Source organism: Nelumbo nucifera, chromosome 4 (assembly GCF_055504915.1).
Source record: "Nelumbo nucifera cultivar China Antique chromosome 4, China Antique-T2T, whole genome shotgun sequence".
NCBI lineage: Eukaryota > Viridiplantae > Streptophyta > Magnoliopsida > Proteales > Nelumbonaceae > Nelumbo > Nelumbo nucifera.
In genome coordinates, this window is record NC_142652.1 from 72,299,148 (window position 1) to 72,322,724 (window position 23,577).

The 23,577-nt window shown below is 40.8% G+C and overlaps 2 protein-coding genes across 4 annotated transcripts; both read right to left on the minus strand.

Moving 5' to 3' along the window:
* Positions 1 to 1,770: 1,770 nt before the first annotated feature.
* Positions 1,771 to 20,032, minus strand: LOC104611253 (protein serine/threonine kinase). 2 transcript variants are annotated; one of them, XM_088886430.1, is made up of 16 exons: positions 19,816 to 20,032; positions 19,446 to 19,531; positions 16,452 to 18,584; positions 16,006 to 16,333; positions 15,701 to 15,916; positions 15,436 to 15,508; positions 15,141 to 15,346; positions 14,998 to 15,060; positions 14,131 to 14,339; positions 13,892 to 14,003; positions 13,270 to 13,791; positions 5,166 to 5,476; positions 4,827 to 4,893; positions 4,679 to 4,752; positions 2,528 to 2,663; positions 1,771 to 2,200 (listed from the first exon to the last, which is right to left on the minus strand). In XM_088886430.1, exons 1-16 carry the CDS (start codon positions 19,939 to 19,941, stop codon positions 2,051 to 2,053), a joined length of 4,812 nt encoding a protein of 1,603 aa, XP_088742556.1. In that variant the 5' UTR covers positions 19,942 to 20,032; the 3' UTR covers positions 1,771 to 2,050. The 2 variants fall into 2 exon arrangements, with proteins under 2 accessions (XP_088742556.1, XP_010276538.1); XM_010278236.3 differs by having other exon boundaries at positions 4,827 to 5,067.
* Positions 9,823 to 11,529, minus strand: LOC148800716 (uncharacterized). 2 transcript variants are annotated; one of them, XM_088886432.1, is made up of 2 exons: positions 10,317 to 11,529; positions 9,823 to 9,990 (listed from the first exon to the last, which is right to left on the minus strand). In XM_088886432.1, the coding sequence occupies exons 1-2, from the start codon at positions 11,380 to 11,382 to the stop codon at positions 9,953 to 9,955; spliced, it is 1,104 nt and encodes a 367-aa protein (XP_088742558.1). In that variant the 5' UTR covers positions 11,383 to 11,529; the 3' UTR covers positions 9,823 to 9,952. The 2 variants fall into 2 exon arrangements, with proteins under 2 accessions (XP_088742558.1, XP_088742557.1); XM_088886431.1 differs by having other exon boundaries at positions 10,281 to 11,529.
* Positions 20,033 to 23,577: the final 3,545 nt, after the last annotated feature.

A 23,577-nucleotide genomic window follows, 5' to 3' on the forward strand; every position in this document is an offset into this window, starting at 1 on the left:
ATATAATATATATTAGTATACATATACCGGCCGGTTTGGTTAACCGCCAGTTTTTTTAAAGGTTAACCGAAACCGAACTGACCGATTCAGTTAACCAAGTTTTCGGTTCAATTTCGGTCGGTTCGGTTTTTCAGTTTTTTTTGCTCACCCCTATTTGGGTGTAGATGAAGTGTTATAGCTGATATCACTTCTTGAAGAATTAGGAATTGGGTATGAAAGACCCTTGATGTTGTATTGTGATAATAAGGCAACCATTAACATTGCTCATAACCCAATACAACATGATAGAACAAAATATATTGAAGTGGACCAACATTTTGAAGAATTGAGCAGATACAAAGATGGACGATGGGCGCACCAAACCTGCATACAGAGAGGAAAAGAACAGCTACACAATATAGGATCCAAGACACTATCTCTCAAACAAAATGCAAGAGGGAACTGTCAAATCTGGATAGGGCCAAAATTTGAAGGTTGCTTGACCTTCCAAGTTAACTTTATTTGCACACTTTGCTATCTTTGTGATAGCCATATATATAGGTCTTTCCCCAATGTTCCCTTGTTTTGAGGAGGGAACTCAACCAACTTGAACGTTTGGAGGGAAGACCAAGTTAAGGCCTCTCTAGATTGAGACAAATGTCTCATACTGACCAAGGATCTAACCACATGGTCATCCAGTCTAGACTAGGTCAAATGGATATCCATTACCCCAATAAGACCTGGAACTTGAATCTAGAATAATCCAACAATATTGGTATCTCCATGCATAAAAACATTTTCAAATAACCAATCAAATAAATTTATTTTTATACAAAATAAATAAATAGGTAATAATTTAAAAATGAATGATTGTGTGTGAGTGTTTTATAGAGATAACCATAATCATCTTCCATCAACATGTGGCTTGTCACATGGCCATTGGATATTCCAACATGTTGAGGATGAAACGAGGGCCTATGGCCACTCTACCATCACATTTCATCCGAAAGAGAATTCTCTCAAGAAATGTCTTATGTACCCTCTAATATGCAGCTTGCTAATCTCTTCACCAAGGTAGTCACCAAAGTCAAGCTTGAGACATTTATGCAAATTGGGAATGACAAATATCTTTTCCCAACTTGGGAGAGACTGCAGCGAAAAGGGTTGATCAGTTTGTGGTCCCACATCTTTATTATTTTGTGATGTTATATTGCTACTATGTTGTTAGCATTTGCCTTACTATTGTTATTGGCTTTTGTACACTTTACCTGTGGTAGCATATCATAATAGATTTTCTGCACCCCTTTCTTCTATTCTTTATTTTCTGCTCTCTTCTTTTCTTCTCTTCCACTTTTGTTCTTTTCTTTTTTCTTCTTTGGTTTCTTCTTTGCTAAAACATGTCTAGACCTCATCAGTTACAAACAACCAACACACTCACATGGAACAGTGTTGTCAGGTTTTGACTCATTTACAGATTGGATGACCAATCATCTAATTCATTGAAAATTGTGCATGCCCAATGAGCCAAGAATGGAGTCCGGATCTGCTCCTCAGAGCGCTCCTCACACCAACCTCACAGCATGTACCAACTGCACGTCAGGAACATCTCCCATACTTGCATGTTATTTTTCATGAGATGTTCCTAATACATAGTGGGACGTGGCTGAGAGGAGCGCTATATGAACAGCAGATAAAATGGTCAGTGAAAGCACAACTGGCCAAGCGAGTTCTTAATTTAGAAGTTGACTTAGATAAATGTGGAAGGTAACTTTGTACCATGGGAAGCCAAAGTTAAAAATTTGATGAGCCATCATAATTCACAAAGAATATACATTTACATAACATAAAAATTCTTTTTACAACTAATTTTTGAAGAAAAAATAAATAAATTTTGCCAGATGTCTTTAGAGAAGCAGTTTTTGCCATTTTCCAGACATCCCCAGGTTAAAGACAGAATTTCAACAATCTGTACTGCTTGAACTGGGAGATATCCATTAATGAAGGATTAAGGATATACATGACCTTAATGCATAACAGCAAAACTAGATGAGTATGGAAAACAAAGACAAATCTAGCAACAGATCTTCAGATAACCATCTTCTGTTCCAACAAGAAAGAGTCGTGAGAAGGGAAGAATAGATATACTAGACAGGAAAGACAAGCTTCTCATCCCACGATCTGCCGTGTACAGTTTCTGGGGTGAAATATGCTGCTGTCCATCCTGCCAATATGACCAAAATGCAATTACATTTGACATGTCTACAAGCATAACACAGTCAAGAGGGAACCAAGAGAGAATGAACAAATATGATACACACATAAATACACAAACACACACAGAAGGAAATGCAAAATTGCAAAATTATTGGAACAGAAGGAACATTAGCATTCCAGTGGGATAAATCATCAGAAGCTGCACTCCCCTTGTGAGCCTTACAAATATCCAGACCCATAGACATGCAACATACACACAGAAGAATTCCCTCCCCCTTGATGCAAGTATTGCTTGCAAGAATAATTCATAGAAAGGCAATTCGCCTTGACTTACTTCATTTCCATATCTGGATAATGAGGAAAGGCCAATCTTGTTTCTGGAAATTGAAATTACATCTTGACCCCAGACGGAGAAGTCAGATATACCATCTGAATGGCCTCTGAAAACATTTGAATTTGACAACCAGTTCCTGCAATACAGTGAACATAAATAGCATGTTTAGAACCATTAGCAGATGGAAGGATAATGACTTGTTTAGAATTATTAAAAGAGAAATGTTTCACTTTTCTCATTCTCAGCTCTAGTACTAGCAATTATTATTTTATTATCCAATGAAGAATATTCAATAACATTACTAAAACAAAAGCTAATATGTAACAAGAGTCATTAACTGTCTTCTAAAAACCAAGGGCTCATAAGTGTAGGATGCCTTCCAGAAATGTTCTCAGTTTATATGATTTTTGTTACAAGATATTAGTATCTCGGACTAAGTGAAACATAAATAAAAAATTCAGTGTATACAAATAATAACTCTAAGATAGTGTTTCGATGTCTGAAAAATAGCCAACCTACGTCTGAAACTAATCAGATAAGTGGTTATCCCCTTTTAGTCTGTTTGGTTACACTTCCAAGTGGCCCACTTATATGAGATCAAATCAGCCCCCCACAAGATTGCCCCCCACAACATCCCACAGAACATTCCCGCCGTGTATTGAGAACATCTCCCGATGATGACATCATCATTTCTGGTATTATCACCGGGAGATGTTCTCAATACACGGTGGGGATGTGTCGTGGGACGTTGTGGGGGCAATCTTGTGGGGGGCTGATTTGAACTCCACTTATATCTGACACTTCGTTCGGATTAGCAAGCAATTGAATCACAACTTATCACTTATTAATTGGCCATATCAAAGTTGTCAGACTTGACCAAAAGAAAGCCAGTAAGCTCACTGGATCACAGTTTCACCATTTAACTGGACTGTTGGACCATTCAGCCCATAAGAATCATCAAATAACCAGGACCCAGAAGCTCACTGGTTCAACCATCCAGTCTGGTCTGAACTTGACAACACTGTTCCATGTGAGTGTTTTTCTTACTTTTAACCTTTTTAAAACTTTCATGATGATGATAATGCCCCTCGTACCCATGTTCAAAGAGCATAAATTACAATAACCACTCTGATTAATAACTTCAATATGATGGTCTAATGAGACTTCAAATGCAAACTGCTTTGACATAAAAATTAGCTCTTATTCAATAAGATCTAATCAGACTTCAGAGACATCACACTTCAGACTTAAGACTTACAAACACCACCTAAGTACTACCATTCTTGTGCAAAGAACATTCTAAACTAAGGGTCCGTTTGGTTCGCGTCCAGGACTGGAATCAGAATCACCTATTCCTGATGCCTGTTTGGTTCAGTCGGGAATCGGAATCGAAATCGGATTCTGATTGTTATTATTAGGTTCAACTAGAAGCCAGAACCGGGATCATTCAAAAGAAGAAGAAAGAAGAGAGGGGAGGAAGAAGCTGCTGCTACTAATACCGCTGGCAGCGATAGAGGGGAGGAGGAAGAGGGAGAGAAAGAAGAGGGAACGGAAGACGAGGGAAAAAAAAGGAGAGGGGAGGAAGAAGCTGCCACTGCTAATACTGTTGGCGGTATTTGCAGTGATGGCGGCGACAAAGGGGAGAAGGAAGAGGGAGAGAAAGAAGAAGGGGTGGAAGAAGAGAGAAGAGGGGAAAAAGAAGAGGAAGAAAAGGAAGAAGAGAGGAGATACAGGGGAAGGAAATCCAGCCGGCAACTGGTCTTACCCCACCGAGATGGTGGTTGGCGCCAGCCAGCATCGGATAGAGGAAGGCCTGTGAAACCTTCAGGCCTTTGGTCAAATAGGAAATGGGGGCTTTTTTGTCAAAAAAAAATAGAGAGGGGGAATGGGAATCGCATTCCTGTGGAGGGGGGTCTTCATGTTCAAGAAGCTTGTTCTTCAAGACATCAAGCATCAATCAAGTAGATACTACAACCTAATATTGTCCTATATCTTTTAGATTAATCACTCAAGATTGGAAATGCAGTTATCACATTACCTGGACAAGAATCCAATATGTTGGTTTGACTCGACGGTTTTGAATTCCATAATTGAATATTTAAGCATGCCACAAAAATAAAACAGTAAAAAGCATCTATGAACTCGGATTACCTTCTGAGGTCCCAAACTCGCAAAGTCTTATCAAGAGAGCTGGAAATAAGCAAATGATCCTCTGGTGCAGCCAACTGCACATATGAAAGGGGTGATGAAACTTTCCTACAACTTAGAATATGGATTTTCTTTAACAAATTATACTTACCTTTGTGATATACGCATCATGAGCCCTCCAAAAAGCAATAACACTTCCACTCCTTGCATCAAGCAGCCTGCAATGACCAGAACTTAATCCAGCTGCAATCCAGGATGAAGAAGTTGTTGTGTTTGATTGCATGTTGTCAGAACCACATGAGCACAAAGCAGAGATAAGAGAAGAGAAAGAGGATTCCAGTAATTCACTTTTCCACAAGTGAAGTTGCTGATCTTGAGCAACATCAATGAATCTACACAAAGAAATTACAGCTTGAAGATTTGTGCTACATAGTGAATATCTTTGACTTCAATTATAAATGCAACACTTGCTCCAATAAAAACCAGTTACCTCAAAGAACCATTTCCCATGCCAGCTACAAGTTTATCAAAAGAATCCAAGTAATGCATACAGGTGTACAAGCACCCACCAAATGCACTTGTCAATATTCCACCAGATAACACATTGGAATTAAGTATGTTGGCCTGGTCTGAGTTCATTCTTGATACAGAGGATCCAGAACTCATAAGATGTGAGGAATTTTCTGATGGTTCAGCATATGCTGATATCAGCTTTCCAGTTTTGCTATTCCATACATGTATTGTTCCATCGCAAGAAGCCACCCTTCCAGTAGAAGACAAGATGCAAATGCCGTTCACCACCTGAAAGTCACACCACCAACAACAAATGAATAGCATAAGTACAGGCAACTTATCAAACACAAAACCAGAAAGACAAGCAAAACTCCATGCATAAACATATAGTTTAATGCTTTATGACCCAAGCATAACATGGCCTCTGAGCACACAGAAATTGAGAAATGGTCCAAACAAGACATAATGATGCAAATAAAAAATGTCTGACAATGAAGTTAGCAAAAATTTCTTTGCACTTGACTGTCAGAGTGGAAGTCCACTTTGAGCCCATCAGAGCTTAACTTTGATGGGTGTTCTCTAAGTAACCAACCTTCAGGCTATATGCAATTACTTGGTTTAGAGTTAAGGTTGGAAGGAGACTCCATACTCCTGGCTGACTCTGCAATAGGGCAGAAGGTCCATAGTGTCAGACATTTTATTGAGGAAAAGCCTTGTTTCAGATTAAATAATGCTATCATGCCCAGACAATAGAGAAACCAGCAGGAAAACAGGAGAAATAAGAGCGATAAGAAAAGATAAGAAGAGAAAGGAGAGAAAGATGAGGAAGAACCAAAGGCTGATTTGGACTGATTGATTTCTCCTGTCCAAGTCAGATGATATTTTATAGATTACTCAAAAGAGATCACAATGACCAGCATGCCCCTGGTTAAGTATGGGGCACTTACCAAAGACAGGACATAAAGGTCTAATTACATAACATTAAATCATAATGTAAAGGCTGAAATACCCCCCAAAAAGTCATCCGCTAACAAATAACTTGTTGAATGGACTCCAAGGTCTGCTTATTTTAGGGATACAGTCTAGAAGTCTAGACAGAGGACCAATATATGTGTGCTCTTGAGTTGCTCTGTTTTATTTATTCACCATTCATTTTAGATCTTGGCTTATCACTTCAGAACAGGATCCAACATTTCTGGGTAACCCCTTGGAGTCAATGCTGTTTGATATTGTTCCACTCTACATTCCAGCTTTCAGGTTCTAAGTAGTGTACATATCCTTTGAACAGGAAAGGTCCATGTATGCAGCATTTTGTTAAAGATCTTAAAAATAATATCATAACTCTTAGAGTTTGAAAGAAAACAATACCCAACCATTACTTCACTAACAGGTAGGAATACTCACTAGAAGCCTACTTAATGACATCAAACAGATCGATTTTCAAAGACAAGATGGTAATGAATGGAATTATCCTCAGAAAATATGAGAGGTCATAATCTCTGCTTCATTGGAATTCATCTCTGTAATATGACTTGAATGAGAAAAAGAACCTTTAGAAGAAAAACAGCCTTTTGAGAAGAAAAAACTGTCTAGAAAGTTGCAAAAATTCAAAAGAAAGTAGTAGAAATCAGAGTTCAATAGGAGAGAAGAAGAAGAAGGTGGCGGCAACTTGGGTTCAGAGAGAGAGATTTTCGAACATAATCTCTTCTCTTACTCCCTTAATTCTATTTCATTAAGTTAAACTTTAGTAATTTACAAAAAAGCTCCTAGTTGGGCAGAAAATTAAAAAGAAATAACATAAGAAAGAATAAAGCCCATATTAAGGCCCATTACAACAAAGAACATAAAAGATAAAAAAGGATAAACAGCCTATGGGCCATTCGGCCCATCTTCTCTACACTCCCCCTCAAACTGAGCATAGATGTCAATCATGCCAAGCTTGCCAGTATCATGCTGAAGTTTAGCCTTGGGAATGCCCTTGGTGAGGAAATCAGCTAATTGTCCTTCAGAGGTGATGAAAGGTAGACACACTTCTCTAGAAGCCACTCTTTCCTGAATGAAGTGTCTGTCAACTTCAATATGCTTAGTTCTGTCATGTTGCACTGGGTTGTGAGCAATGTTGATGGTGGCTTGATTATCACAATATAACATCATTGGCTTATCATGCTCAATACCCAGTTGCTCCATCAAGGATCTAAGCCACAATAGTTCAGAAACTCCATGAGTCATGGCTCTGTATTCTACTTCGGCTGAAGATCGAGCAACAACTAATTGTTTCTTGCTTCTCCAAGAAACAATATTACCTGCCACCAAGTTACAGTACCCAGAGGTAGATCTTTTGTCATCAATGTTTCCAGCCCAGTCAGCATCTGTGTAGGCTTCAAGTTTCATATAGCCATGCTTAGCAAATAGAATTCCCTTTCCAAGGGAGCCCTTCAAATAACACAGAATCCGCTCTGCTGCTGCCATGTGAGTATCCCTGGGAGCATGCATGAACTGACTGATGCAACTGACAGCATATGCAATGTCTGGCCAAGTCATGCATAGATAAAGAAGTTTTCCAAGTAGTGTCTGGAAGACTCCCTTATCTTCTAACAATATTCCATCTGAAGCAGAGAGTTTATGGCTCATATCGATAGGAGTAGCAACTGGTCTAGCACCCATCTTCCTTGTTTCAGAGAGCAAATTAAGAACATACTTTCTCTGAGAGATAAGGATCCCATCCTTGGATCTAGCAACTTCTATGCCAAGAAAGTATCTCAATTCCCCCAGATCTTTAATCTCAAACTCTGTATGAAGGAAAAATTTGAGATCATTAATCCATGAGACATCATTACCAATCACAACAATATCATCAACATACACAATCAGGTAAACGGCCAAGGATCCTCTCCTCTTCACAAAGGGAGTACGATCAGACTGTGTCTGTACATAGCCAAAGCTAACAAGGGCAGCCCTAAACCTTTCAAACAATGCTCTAGGGGACTGTTTGAGTCCATAAAGAGATTTCTTCAGCCTACAGACCTTTCCTTTTATATTTGTTTCATACATCCCTGGAGGAAGAGACATATAGACCTCCTCATGTAATTCTCCATTCAGAAATGCATTATTTAATCAATCCCATATGTCTGTGTATAGCCTTTTGCAACCAGCCTAGCCTTGTACCTTTCAATGGTGCCATCAGCATGATATTTGATAGTAAAAACCCACTTACAGCCCACTGGATCCTTCCCTTCAGGCAAATCAACCACTTCCCAAGTGCCATTCTTGTGCAGGGCATCAATTTCTATTCTCATAACATCCCTCTATTCTAGAATATTAAGAGCTTCTAACACAGACCTGGGAATTGGGTTAGAAGCAACAGAAGAAAGGTAGGCAAAATATGAAGGATAGAGCAAACTATAAGAAAGGTGTTTGGAAATGCAATGTGCAGTACACTTCATTTTTCCTTTCCTAATAGTAATGGGGATATCAAGGTCTGGGAAGGATGGCTCCAAAGGGGTTGTAACAGTACCTATTGTCTCATCTGTAACTGGAAGTGCATGAGGCTCATGTGTTGTAGGGGAAACAATCTGCTCATTTCTGGTTCTCTGCCTTTGGTACAACCTGGGATTAAAAAGAGGGCGAGGAGGTAAAGGAGGAGGAATAGGAACACTGGAATGAGAGTGAAGTGACTAATCCTCCCTTGACTCATTTGAATGAGGAAGAGACTCAGCAAAAGACTCAACTGGGACAGGAAGAGGAAGAGCAAACACCTATGACAAATCCTCCCCCTTTGGACAATGTCTCTCCAGAGAAGAACCATAAAAGGAAGAAAGCTCATCAAAGGTGATATCCATTGAGACATACCATGTGCCAGTCTTCGGATCAAAACAACAGTAACCCTTCTATGTGGGGGAATAACCAAGAAAGATACACTTATGGGCTTTTGGTTCAAATTTATGTCTCTGGACACTTGGTATATGTACATAACAAGTGCAGCCAAAGACACGAAGAGGAATAAGAAAAAGATCCGTGTCCGGATGAAGAAGACTGAAGGGAAACTTAAACCCTAAAACCCTGAATGGCATACGGTTTATAAGGTAAGTAGCAGTGAGAACAACATCACCCCAAAATTTTGTAGGGACATGTGAGGCAAATAGAATACTTCTTGCAACTTCAACAATATGTCTATTTTTTCCTTCAGCAACTCCATTCTGTTCTGGGGTCCTAACACAGAAGCTTTGATGAATAACCCCTAAATCAGTGAGATAGCAGGTCAGATTTTTCTCAAAATATTCTTTTGCATTGTCAGATCTGATAATTTTAATTCTGGTATCAAACTGGGTTAAGACAAATTCATGGAATTGCCTCACAAGTCTGGGAACTTCATCACGGGACTTCATCAAAAATATCCAAGTGAACCGAGAAAAGTCATCAATGAACAAGATAAAATATTTGTAGCCACCCATAGAAGGTAAGTGGTAAGGCCCCCACACATCAAAGTGCACAATATTAAAAGAAGAAGATCTTTTATTACTCAGAGGATAATTGTTTCTACAATGTTTTGACAGTTCACAAGACTCACAATGAAGATTGGACAAACTAATTCCCTTAAACAATTCTGGGAATAAATGACTTAATGTAGAAAAAGAAAGATGACCCAAACGAAAATGACATAACATGACTCAACTGATGGACTCTGTAGATGTAGACCCAAAAGCAACTTTTCCACGTTGTTCATGGCATTGTCCAGGAGTATCCAGCAGATATATTCCATTCGCCTCACGACCACTCCCAATCACCTTCTGAGACTCCAGATCCTGAAAAACACAATAGGAAGGGAAGAAGGTTACACAACAGTTTAATGACTTAGTTAGGCTATTTACAGATAACAAGTTCGTATTTAGTATGGGTACATGAAGAGCAGAAGGAAGAACCAAGGAGTCTGTAGCCTTGACGGTTCCCTTGCCGAAGATAGGGGCAAGAGAGCCATCGACTAGGGTGATTTTGTCACGTCCAGGAAGAAAATCATATGAAACAAACAAAGTAGAAAGGTTGGTCATATGATTAGAAGCACCAAAATCAATACTCCAAGGGATCCTACGATTACCTGAAATGGTTGCATGTTTAGCAGAAGCCCGTATACCTGAATGAGCAAATGCAGAAGAGGTTGAATTTCCTGGAGGGTTGGAAGAAGAAGTCACACCCTCTAGGTGATTGATCATCCTCCCAAACTTTTCATATTTTGCCTTCATAGCTGCTAACTGCTCACTAGCCGTCATCTCTTCAGTTTGGTATCTGTCACTATCTGGACCAGTAGCAACATTGGCACTCCCTGCCTTTATATTATCAGACTTTTTCTGAAATCGAAGTGATAGGAGCTCAGGATGCGATTTCCAGCACTTGTCTTTAGTGTGTTTTGGCTTTTTACAGTACTCACAGATAATCTCTTTCTTCCCTGAGCTATTTGGAGTCCCTGCAACCCCCTTGGGTTTCACTCCCATATTAGCAAAGTGATCATTTAGACCAACCCCTTGGACCTGGACAAGTCTTCTGCCTTCTTCACTACTTACCAAGGCATATGCTTGAGACAGTGAAATACTATCCTTGGATAAAATATTTTGCTTTGTAATGTCGTACTCTGGATTTAGCCCTGTCAAGAACTCAAACACCCTGTTTCTCTCAACCAGTTTTCTGTAGGTCTCAACATCATTAGTGGTGTCCCAGGCTACAGCTTCTATCAAATATATTTCTTGCCATAAAGACTTCAGTGTTGAGAAGTATACAACTAATGGTTTTTCCCCCTGTCTTAAATTCTTCACATCACTTCTCAACTTGTAAACCCTGGCCATATTTAATTTTTGGGAATAGGTTTTAGCAACACTATCCCAAATTTCCTTTGTTGAATTCATCCACAAATAGTGCTGACTAATCTGTGGTTGCATTGAGTTCACAAGCCATCCAATAACAGTATAATTTTCTTGCATCCACTTTTCATATGATGGATCATCTTCCGGAGGAGCCTTTTTGCTCTCGGAGATAAAACCCCATTTGCCTCTACTACAAATATGAATCTTTACTGATTGTGACCAAGCCAGATAATTAGTTCCATCCAGCTTGACTGTGGTCACAGCCAATAGAGAATCTACAGAGGCTCCCGGAACCTGTTCGGATTCAGCAACATGCTTGTTTTCAAAGTCTGAGGAGTTCATCTTCTTAAATACTTCAAAAATGACTTCAAGCAACTTCGAATAACAACAAATGAAAACAAAACAAAAACTGTGTTGTGAGCCAACCTCTATGCAGTCATACCAGTAACTTGCGTCACACCCGGAAGTTGGGAGAAACAGAGAAAACTCAGCCACTCCTTGTAGACTTCACAAAACACCAATCCACTTGATTCGATCTTCAAGAAGAAGAATGAGAAGGCCTTCAGTCACTGAGCGCCCAGGTCAAACTCCCTGTGGGGCCCACAAACAGATTTCTCCAGAAAATTAGGGTTTCGGGCAAACACACTTGAATCTGTCAAGAGGACGACCAATCCCCTTCTCTCCAGAAACCACTAACAACTGGGCTGAAATTGGTTTCTTTAACTATTCATACAATTCAATTCTCCATACACACTATGTATGGGAAAAAAAAGGTGAAAAAAAAGGGAAAAATGAGCCTACTCTGATACCAAGAAGAGAAACAGCCTTTTGAGAAGAAAGGATTGTTTAGAAAGTTGCAAAAATTCAAAAGAAAGTAGAAGAAATCAGAGTTCAAGAGGAGAGAAGAAGAACAATAAGGCAGCGGCAACTTGGGTTCAAAGAGAGATTTTCGAACATAATCTTTTCTCTTACTCCCTTAATTCTATTTCATTAAGTTAAACTTAGTAATTTACAGAGAAGCCCCTAGTTGGGCAGAAAATTAAAAAGACATTACATAAGAAAGAATAAAGCCCAAATTAAAGCACATTACAGCAAAGAACATAAAAGATAAAAAAAGAAAAACAGCCTATGGGCCATTCGGCCCATCTTCTCTACACCTTTGTTATGCTACTCATATCAGATGATACCACCAACCCTATCAAGTAGAAATCTATGGTTACATCATAATGCTTCCACGCAAGGTTCAAAGTATTGATACACCCTGATACGCCAGAAGGGGTTTATCAGTCTTAGGCCTGCCTACCCAATGAAATTGGTCAAAGCTCCAAAACACCATATTTCGCATATCAGTGACCTATCAATACAATACATTTCGGCCAATACGTTGCAAAATTTTGATCCTTGCTTCCTTTTTTCTACAATATTTGACATGAAATTACAGCATTCACAACATGTTTACTATTTCCTGTATGACCACAATTTCAGCCCTCACTTATTGAACCTTGGTCAGACTGTCAGAGAGAGACTCCATAAAGCCCCACCCTAATAAAGGGTCTATCAGATAATATGAAATCAGATATACCTAGATCCTGATTGATCCATTAACATTCAAATTGAATCTTATCCATCAAATTTAGATCATACTTGGACAGGATTCAGATTTTGAACACCCCAAGGCTTTGCTAGTACTTTCCCCTTCTTTCTACCCCCCCCCCCCCTCCAAATAAACTGAAAATGACACTTTTAGGTACAACCAGAACATTGGATACTGACATTAGGAACTTTTTTCCTATTTGCATGGATTAGCCTATTAACAAAATAATTGGAAATTATAAAGCGATAAGATTTAACTGAGCCTTCACTCAATTAGTAAAGCATGGTAGGTTTTTTTTGTTGATTTACAGTTGGTCCAGAATCTCCATTTGAATGCCAATTGATTATTCAACCAAGGTTATTCGGTCTCTGAAAGGAAAACATCTTTCATTGTGAACGGTGTCATGAATGCGAATTTTTAGTTCTAGAGGGAAATAAGCTATAATTTCCTATAATTACTTTCAGTAAAGACAACATTTAAAACTCATTTACTGTTTTCACCATCATAAAATTTTTTGAGAAAGAATGAGGAAAGAGAAAAACAAGCTTTCCTGCATCAAAAAATGAACAAACTTTTATGAACCAGATAGCATAAATTTCTCAAATCTATCCAAAATTCAAGTGCAGGAAACAAACCTCATCATGGCCATAGTAACCAGATACACATTCCATTCTTGACAATTCCCACTTCTGAACAGTTCCTTTGAATCCTGGACCAGCACCTCCAGTGAAAACTGTACGCTCATCATCACAGACAACTAATGATCTCAGTGCTCCAGGATGTGAACGGATGGAGTAAATAATAGATGCTCTGATCTTCCATGGAAGTTCATCTTTTATGCCCCCAATGCGACCAAGAAAATCAGGGCCATCCCAACTAGTAGCAGGACTAGGGAACCAAAACCAAGGTTCAGATTGTCCAGGATTTGATTTAGATACTTGAATGGCATCTGAAATTGGATGAGCAACATCAAACTGTTTATTAGACATAAAGTTCTTTGAACTCCTAGATCCTTGTGACTGTGGTATTGACCACCCAACACCATTGAGCAACAGTTTAGCTGGATTGTACTCAGATGCTGAGATCTTGCTGAATAAGGGCCTTTGAGGATTTATATTTTCTGTACCACTTCTAGATGCTTCCCCTGTGAATTCCCACTGAACCACAACAGAAAAATGAAGGGCAAAACATGTCATCCATCTTTATCCACTAATGACTGCAAGCATATACATGGCAGTGTGGAAGAATTAAGCATACCTTCCAGCTATGGGCTCGTTGGAGGAATTGCTCTAGAAGTAACCATGTAGCACAGCACTGACGAAGCTTCTCTATACCAAGAAGAGAAGCAAAGGAAGGATATAGAAGCAACCTGCATAAATCCTAGGGAATTCACATACAACAATATGATAAAAATGATTGTAAATTGCAATTAAATCAATTTGTTCCATGAAAAAAAAAACAGAAAGAAGATGAGATTGAGAAGAAGTAAGACATACACAAGGTCCATGCGGCTTTCTATTTGAATATCTTCATTTAATTTTGACTTGGAGATCTTTAAGCTTCTACCAGAATAACTGGATCCCCTGGTTGTTTCTTGAGAAAAGGCTAGTTCATCAAATAGCTCTTTGAGTTGTGGCAGGATGTGCAAAGCAGCGAATTCTGGTCCAATCCGTCGACAAACAGAGATAAGAGCAGTAGCAGCAACCTATCCAGAAGAGGTCATATTTCATGATTGAAAAACTAATTAGTTGGCATGTGAAGAGAGGAAAAAATGAATCACCTGTATTTTACATTCAATCAATTAGACTAGACAGACAAAGGAGCGGATAATAAAGTCCTGAGTTAAAAGTCAGATAATTACATTTTTCAGTGTTTCCAGCTAAAGCTACCTTATCTTAAATATTTTAAGAAAGTTATCTGGAATGGAAGTGCCATCTTATAGTCAATGGTCCCATTTGCAAGTTATTGGTCTACATGGAAAGAATGAAAGTGGGAATCCTTCAAAGCTCGGAAAGACTTTTAGTGTGCCTTTGTTTGGATGTTAGTAGTTTTTTGATGGATTGGATTCTTGTTTTCAATGAGTTTAGGTGATAAGAAGGTGACGCACCTTTTTCTTTATGTATTCTTACATACAAATTACAGTTATACATTTAATAAAATTTTTTACTACCATAGAAAAATTAAAAAAAAAAAAGAGTTTTTTCTGGAATCAATTGATAAACTAAAACTACGGTGGTATTCTTCAGTTAATTTCTATTGGGATAGTTTCTTAAGTTTTCAAATATATACAAGACCTGTAAAACTAGAACAAGGACATTCACAAAAAGAAGGAAATAACTCAACAAGAGAGATATGTGAAATACCTGTAGCACTGAAAGGTCCAAATGTGTCTGCATAAGAACCTTAACATGAAGACAAGTTTGGTCCTGTAAAATTACAGCATATGCATTATCAATTACTGTACAATAACTTGTACAGTACATGAAAAGGAAAACTGATTCCTTACTTGAATCAGCTCCTTGACGACTGTCTCCTTTGGCAAGATTGCTACAAGACCATCCAATGTCATAAGCCCATCAATAAGGGCTAAAGCATTCCAACTCTGCATAGGTTCTGGCTTATTTACATGTGAAACATCAATACAGGAAAGAACAACATTCTTCAACAATGGTAGAAGCTGCTTGACAATAAAGCTCTCTCCCAAAAGTCCACCTGGAATGTCAAAGAAAAGCTAGGTTACATATTGAATATGCCATTTCAAGCCAGGGAATGATTCCTACATCTCAATGAACTGAAAATACCAATTCTAACCAGGACATCAATTCCACCAGCACAAAGTCCTTTGCCAAAACACTGAAGTAGAGGTAAGATTGTCTGCATTGTGATGAAAGGTCACTAAACAACAATATGTTCATCTGATATGAGAAAAAAAAAAAGAAAAAAGGAAAAAAGCACCAAAACTGCAATTATAAGAATCTCCTATAGATTCTTTCTTTTAAATGGACCATCCCCAGAACCTTTAAGTCCTACAAATCAACCTTTGGGGAACCACAGAACAAAACTGACCTGATGAACTGTAATAGGTATGCCAAGCTCTTCACTAGAACCAATAAGCAGCACAGAGGCAGAAGAAGCTGAAATTTTATGAGGTGAAGCATATAAATTTGAGATGACTAACGGATGTATTGCCCCCAAATATGATTGTTTACCAAGATGTTTCCAAATGTCCTGCACAAATGAGTCTTGGAGGAGAGAAACCTTCAAATGTGTATAATTTGTAGCCTGAAATAAACATTTAGATAAGTAGAAAAGTTAGTATGCAAACATAAAAAATGCAATTTACAGAAATACATACTAGGTTTCTAACCAACCTGCAGAATCTTCTGGATAGAAGGCAGGACCAATGTCTTTATTGCTTGAGGCTTCAAGCATTTCAACAATTCTTTAAGTAGCAAAAAAGCCCAATCAGCTTCAGTATCTGATGAAGGGGTTGCAAGAAGTGATAAGCAATAGGGAGCACACATTTCAGCTGCAAATTTTCCCATGGCTTTCAAAGCTCCTTGTTTTGCCAACTTTGCAGCATATTGAAGACAGGATCCATCTTTTGCTAAAAGATGAAGTGGCGCAAGAAACACATAAGATGACCTGACTGTTTCTGGGAAGTATGGTGATTCTAAAAGACTTTTTGCTGAAGGCCTCCTAATAAAGAAAAAAAAATTAAAAGAAAGAAATTAGACTAGGCATATAAAGGAGTTCAGAAAATTAACAAGACAAGGAAACAAAATATCAGTTATGCATTAGGACCAGAAGCTTTTACCTCCTCCAGTCCCTCTCAATACATGCTTCAACAAGTACTGCAGCTTGAGGAGGAAGTTCCTGCATCAATCCAGGTAAAACACCACTCTCCATGTATGCAGCTAATGAGATTGGATTGAAAAGTGGCCTGTTCAAATAAAGTTCTGCTAGAATACACCCAAAAGAAAATAAATCCTCTGCAACAATTTCAGAATTGGTTCCCATAACAGATGATTTCTGTCTCCAAAGCAATAACTCATGAAATCCCATGGAACCATTATCATCCACCTCAAAATATTCAAGAAGACTACTTAAGTCAATATCAGGTGATTCTACAAAACTATTGGCACTTCTAGGTGTTTCAGATATCACAGTTTCAAAATTCTCACTCGGTGGCTCTTCTGCAAAACTCTCAATAAGATCCCCTTGATGACAATGATAGAGATGACTCAAATGCCAAGCTTGTTCACAAAATGAAGTTGCTGCTTCTAAGTCTTGTAAGCAAGCAGTTTGGGAAAGGAGAGATTGTTCGGAACTGGATTCATTTGCTTGATGCTTGGATGCCACTGGTTCTTTAGAGATATCACATGGATGTGGGGCAACGGCACCCTGGCGGATGGGGTGCGGTAGAGTAAATAGCTGACGACGTCCCATTGACCTTGGTTTTGTGGGGTCAGATGAGGGCAGCATGACATTCTTGGCAGCAATAGCTGCTTGACCTGACATCTTGTAGCCAAAGGTGATATCAATCCAATGATGGATTTGCTGTGAGACCCTATTGCTTTCTAATGCATCTCGATGCAATTTGATGAACTCCTCAGGACTACTAACCCAGGAAGGCACTGCCAGATCACTCATACCTGAATGAAGAGAAGAGAAAATTCGAGGATCAGAATAAAACTCTGGGATGCACTCATCAGGGGTCCACTGATAAAGCCTTTGCATATTTGAAGGATACTCATTAGGCTCATAAACTGAGCGAACAGCCATACGTAATATGCTCAAGGGTAACCTTCTAGCTTTGTAACTGCAGACAGCCAGCTCAGAAAGGCATTCATCTGAAACATGATGAGGGATTTCTGATGTAGAATATGTGAAGTCCAGTTGTTCATCACCTTTTGCCAACCTCCACTTACTCTTGCTTAGATCTCGCCAACCAGCTTCAGAGTTCTCATCAGGTTTCACACTGAAATCTATTACCCATGGCATTACTGGGTGGAACGTGTGATCCCCCCACCTTCTCCCAGCTATTCTATTTAAGACAAGGAGGTATTCATAGTTACTCAATTCACCCTCCCACCACCGCTTGAAATCTGAGAACCAATCTATAGAAGGAGAAAGTTTCAAATCAGCATAAAGACCTTCACAAGGACAACCTTTAATGCAGCAACCTAATCTTGGGGAAGACATAACAGGTGGATTTGTTTCATTTCTTGAGATTAGGTTATCCTTCAAACAAGGCTTATCAGAGATACACAACCAAGACCAACACGAACTGGTCAACATTACATTGGAAGGGCATAAATCACCATGAGAAACCCCTAGGCTGTGAATGTAAGATAAGGCTGAGAGTATTTGATAGATTAAGAACTTAATATGCCACTCAGTCTTTAAAAAATGGGGGCTATAGTGCAAAACATTTTCCAATGTATAAAGACTTTTTGGAAGAAATAAATTAATATAATCAGGTGTTGTTAGCAAGCCCAGGACAGGAGCTATGTTTGGATGCCTCACACAACCTGGAATGCTGTTCTCATCAAATGAAGGCATCCCAACTAAACTAAGAAAATTTACACTATCCTGTCCCGTTGGTTTTCCCTCGATAAGGAGATTAAGCGAGGAAAGTACATGATCTTCCATGGAACCAGATAAGAAGTCGCAAGCAAGGTCTTCGATCATAGAGTAAGTACCCCTACCCACATACGCAACTGGAGTTAATGCAGTAATAGTCCTTAAGCATGAAAACCTGCCAGAGTAGCAAATCTTAGAGCCTTCTGAATCTATTCCATCTAGTTCTGTTCTGCCACAATTCAGAGGACACTTGGATATATTCCTCAGGGAGTCTATAACCTCCTTATCTTGATCCATTTCAGATGACTTCATGTCATTGTTCCCATTATTGTAAGTGTCAACATTTTCCAGACAATACCCATCCCTGCAAACAGGAAAATAATGTGAAGTTATTCCACAACTAGAGTTGTTAAATATAGTTGTCTACAAATGTAAAGAGCAGGTTCATCACATTTTCAGATAAAAAGAAGGTGGTTATACGGACTAAATTTATCCCTTCTGTTAAATTTATTTTTCTTTTTCAAAATTTGAGCAACAACATGTTGAGCTTTTTACTCTAAATTAGATTACATCTCCTACATAATGGTTTGGGGCTTCTTTTTCTCTTTCTTTCTTTCAAAGAAAGCAAAATCTGCAGAGTAGGAAATTGGCTAGCAATGGTAATTTTTTGATGGATTGAGTCCAGAACATGATCAAAATTTTTTAAAAGTAGGTGTGTGTCTAGATTCGCCTGGCTCAGGCATGTTTTGAATTACCAAAAGCACCGAATTAAAATCAGCCAAGCCAATATCAATGTCCCTCTTCCTCCGGAACACAACATGGTATCAAAAACCTTTCTACCTATCTCCCTGCAGGCATTTTTATTCTTGTTCTTCCTCTACCATCCATATTTTCCAGTAGACAATTGTAGGAGTTGTAATATTATTTAGGTTTCATATTCTCTTATATCGGTTTCTTTATTACAACTTGGTGTAACAATTCGACTGCAAATAGGGCATGCAGATCATACCCAATTCTGAACCATTTCCACATTTTACCGCAAAAATATCACCACTTACCAAACATTTCTGTAGTTTGTAAGGTGGATTAGATCTATTTTCAACTTCCAGGATTTTTTTATTCTTCACGCTACTACATGTGAAATATTTATAGACTCTCCAGTGTAGCACATTAAGATCTCAAATTTGTAGGCAAAAAGGGTAAGAAATCTAAAAGATGCCCTTACACATATTTTGCTAAGCACTCGTCCTCCTGTCTCGGCACACAGACCAGTAAAAACTGAGTCGAAAGCTCTCCATCGGAACTCGTCCACTGCATTACAGTTTAAAAGACATTAAACACGGAGTAAAACAATAGTAGAACCAACCAGTATATTAATCAGGAATCATTCAATTTTACAAAACATAATTTGGGGCAAAATCACAGAATTCTGGTGCTGATAAAGAAATTTAAAGCCAAGGGAGCGGCGTGTTCGATACTTGGATTGGATCCAAAGCGAATTGAAAGAAGGGGAAAAGAAAGGGAACGAAGTCCTGAAATAAAATGATAATAATAATAAAGGAAGAGAATCGAAAAAGAGACTGCAAATTTTGTACTTGAACAACGGCCCTAGAGCCGAAGGGGAGAGCTGAATCGGAAATCCCATAGCAAAAGACCAATTTGTCTGAGAAGTCAGACTGGATTCGACGTTGCAGACACTCGAAGCACGTCTGTTTTTCCATATTTTGAAGCTTCAGCCGTTCAATTTCCCTCCATTTTGGCCTTGACTATGCACACACAATGGATGTTGAGCAGAGAGAGAGAGAAAGAGAGTCTAGTCGGAATTTTATAATGTGTACAAGTCAACTAGACCCTAACCAGTGTAGACAAGGATTTGCTGAACGGTCGATATTGCATTGTACTGGTGCATCTTGTTCATATCATAGCCAATCGCCGTTTATAAGGCAGTTTATAGCTGTGGAAGAGATTCCAATCTGACGTGCTAAAAGCGCACACACTTCCGATTAGTGCCTTTCCCTGTGACAGGGTCAACCACACTTGGATTCTTGTACTTCTCTGGACTTACCCTCTCTGTTAGGTAAGACCGTTACAGCAAAGCTCTCTCTCTTGTAGAATTAAGCAGAGCAACCATTTGAAATTACGACTTCAAGAAGCCATCTTCGTTATGATTTATGAAGTAGAAAAACCGAAACACTTCACTTAAAACAGAAACGGAATAAAGCATACAAAAAGCTTCTTGTATCTCATCTTTGATCCTCTAGCTAGCTGTAAATTAAGTTCAATTGACAACTAGATCTGCAGCTCTTTCTGATCTCGACTCGGTAGTAACAACTTCCATATAACCCATGTGCACCATTGCCGCTGCAAACTTGAAGGTCCAGGCTGAAGGATGCTCGGCGTTGTTCCTTTTCTTCACCAGCATTGCCGTCGTCGAGTGACTGACTGCTCAACAGAGGTTGGTCGGATGTTAATAGCCCAAGCTAGTTCTTTAAATTCTTGTAGTATTTATTACTATCTGATGATGCGCAATCCGGTCGGTCCTAGCTGCCGGTTACCTCGCCTCTGACGGAGCTGAGGGTGCCTGAAATAAGGAAGAAACTGGAGACTTCCGGGGAGGAACCCGGTTGGAACACTCCGAAGCTCAAGTTAGTGCTCTAGAGAAGGCAAGGGAAATGAGAGACTTCAAGACCAGAAAGCACAAAAATCACATACCTCCTTCTTTGGGGGAAGGGGGCCTTTTATAATCACCCTAGTACACTCACTCCCATACCTCTGCCAAATCGAGCATCATCACCTCCGCCAGATCGGGTGTCATTATCTCTGCCAGACGCCAGTTCGGGTGTCATAACCTCTGTCAGTTGCCAGTTCGGGTGTCATAACCTCTGCAAGTTGCCAGTTCGGGTGTCATAACCGCCACTGTCTTCCTCGTCAAGGTCGTCTCTGCCACGTCTGAGATGGCGGTGGCAGGTGGCCGTTGGAGGGCGGTTGTCATGTGTCGGACCCCTAATCAGCCAGGCGCGTCGCTTCCGTGTACAGGCTTCCTGGGCGTCAGGTACGGTTGTTCAGTCAGGCGACTTGGAGCTGAAGTGGTGTGCGATGTGAAGTCTTGAGTTCGGATAGAAGTATGGCCCGAACTGCCTCAGGGTGGGTTAGCTTGGGTTTTTGCCCTTTGCGCTCCTTGTAAGGCTCAAGACATCCAAGGGAGAGCTCGGGTTCTTCCTTGGGGAGCTCGGGTTGTGGGCCCGCTGTCGTGCCGAACTGGCGCTTCTGTCAGGTCACTCTCGGCTGCTTCCACGTGTCGCGTGGCCAAGGGGTCGGGCCAAATCTCCCTCCATCAATTGCCCCCCACTCCCCGTGCCCGAGGTCCTGACCTGGCGTGGGGAGTTCACGAGATGACGGGCGGATTTGCCTTGTGACGCTTTGGCCTTGGTTTGGAGCTTCTCCAGTCTGACTTGCTTTGTGTTTTTGGCCCGATCAGAGTCGGCTTGGTTCGACCAGGGGTCAATCCCGGGTTGCGCGCAGCTCACGCGCGGACGCCAAACGATTTTAAATTTTTGAACGTCGAAAATGCGCGCTAAACTGACTTCTCCTCGGGGAGGCGCACAGCCGGTTTTGCGAGGAGCCATTGGATGGTTTTGATCTTGGTCGTTGATGCACAAGTACAGTGGCTATAAATAGTGGGGGGCCCCTGGTCACTTTCCTTCGCCATTCTTCAGCATTCGTTCCTGGAGCTCGCATCATTCTTCGTAGTCTAGTAGCTTTTCCCCGGTGAGTCCTCAGCCTTCTTTTTGATTCAATGTCTAGCTCGGGTAGTTTAGATGGTCTTCTGGGGGGGTCAGATGCTGGTTCTACAAACCGAGTTGTTGCCCCTGACAGCCTTAGTGAGTCCGAGGCGGGGCCCGAAGTAGAGCTCGAGTTTGAGCCCGTAGGCCGAGTCACCTCGGGTAGCTTGGCATCCACCTCCCGTCGAGGTCGGGTGCCAGATAAGTTCGGGTCTTCAACTATGACGCCTGAGAGACTTTGGTCCCTTATCGCTCAGTATAACCTGCCCGGGGAGTATACTTACATTTTACCCTCGGGCGACTTCCCTTGGGAGCACGGTTCGGACGAGATCGTGATATTCCGGGAGCAGCTTGTTGCCGGGTTGCGCCTTCCTTTCCACCCTCTTATCGTCGAGGTCATGAATCACTTCAGCGTTACTGTCGGTCAGCTCCACCCGAACTCCATTCGTAACCTTGTTGGGACCATCTCCCTTTGTTGCGAACACTGCCTTCCATTGGACCTGGAAATCTTTTCCGCCATTCTTATGCTCAAGAAGCAAGCGGGTCCCCTACCCGGGTGTAGGCGGGTCTACTACCTGTCTCCTCGTCTGAGGTTCAAGCTTTTGCACGATCTTCCGAATAAGGTCCCGGCATGGAAGCGGGACTACTTCGTGGTTCGAAGTGCTATGGGATGGCCGTTTCCTACCGAGTGAGGATTGGCCGTTCCTGATCCTGGTGCCACGTTAGATGAAGAAACGGTGAAGGGCCTCCAGGACTAGGCCCGACTTGGACTCAAATGCAAAGTCTACCTGACGAAGGCCAAGCTTATTCAGGCCGGTCTAAGTTTGGGTAGGTTTCTTGCTCAGAGGCTTGCTTTTGCTTTGTTTTTATTCTCGTCTTTTGACGCCGAGCTCTTTTTGCAGGTGTTATGGAGGTAGAGAAGACTCGAGGTGCGAATTTGTTCGATGGTATGAAAAGGAGGAAGCGAGTTGCTAAGCGGGTCCGTGCCGATCCTTCCCGGAGTGCGGAGCCCGAGGCACCGAGAATGGAGCCTCCTGGGGAGCCCGAGGTGGCCCCTCCAATTTAGGAAGTGGCAAGGGTCCCCTATGCCGATACTGCTTATACCCGAGCTATGCCTTCAGGCTCAGGAAGTCAGGATGAGGTTGGGAGCGTGCTGACACCGAGATACGCTCTCCGAAAAAGTAAGAAGGCTACTTGCCCTGAGGAGGTCACGGCGTGGGCCGATCTTCCTATGAATCTCATAAGCGCGCGTGCTGCATCTCACGCCATGGTGGTAAGTCGAAGTAGTTTTTTTTTTCTTCGTCGGGCTGATTTGTTCCCGTTTTGGCAGGTGAACTCCTTTATCCACGCTTTGGCAATCCAGGCGGAGAGGGGCTTGAAGCGAGCGCAAGCTGCCGAAGAGGCTTCCCGCACTGCGCGAGTTGAGTTAACGAGGTCTCGGAGGGACAACGAGGCCTTAGAATTGCTGGTGAAACACATGGCGGACCTGAAGCTGGACCTGGAACATCAGGTCGGGTATCTTCAGGATGATATCAGGGAGAAGACTGAGATCTTCTCTCATGCCATCGAGGAGGC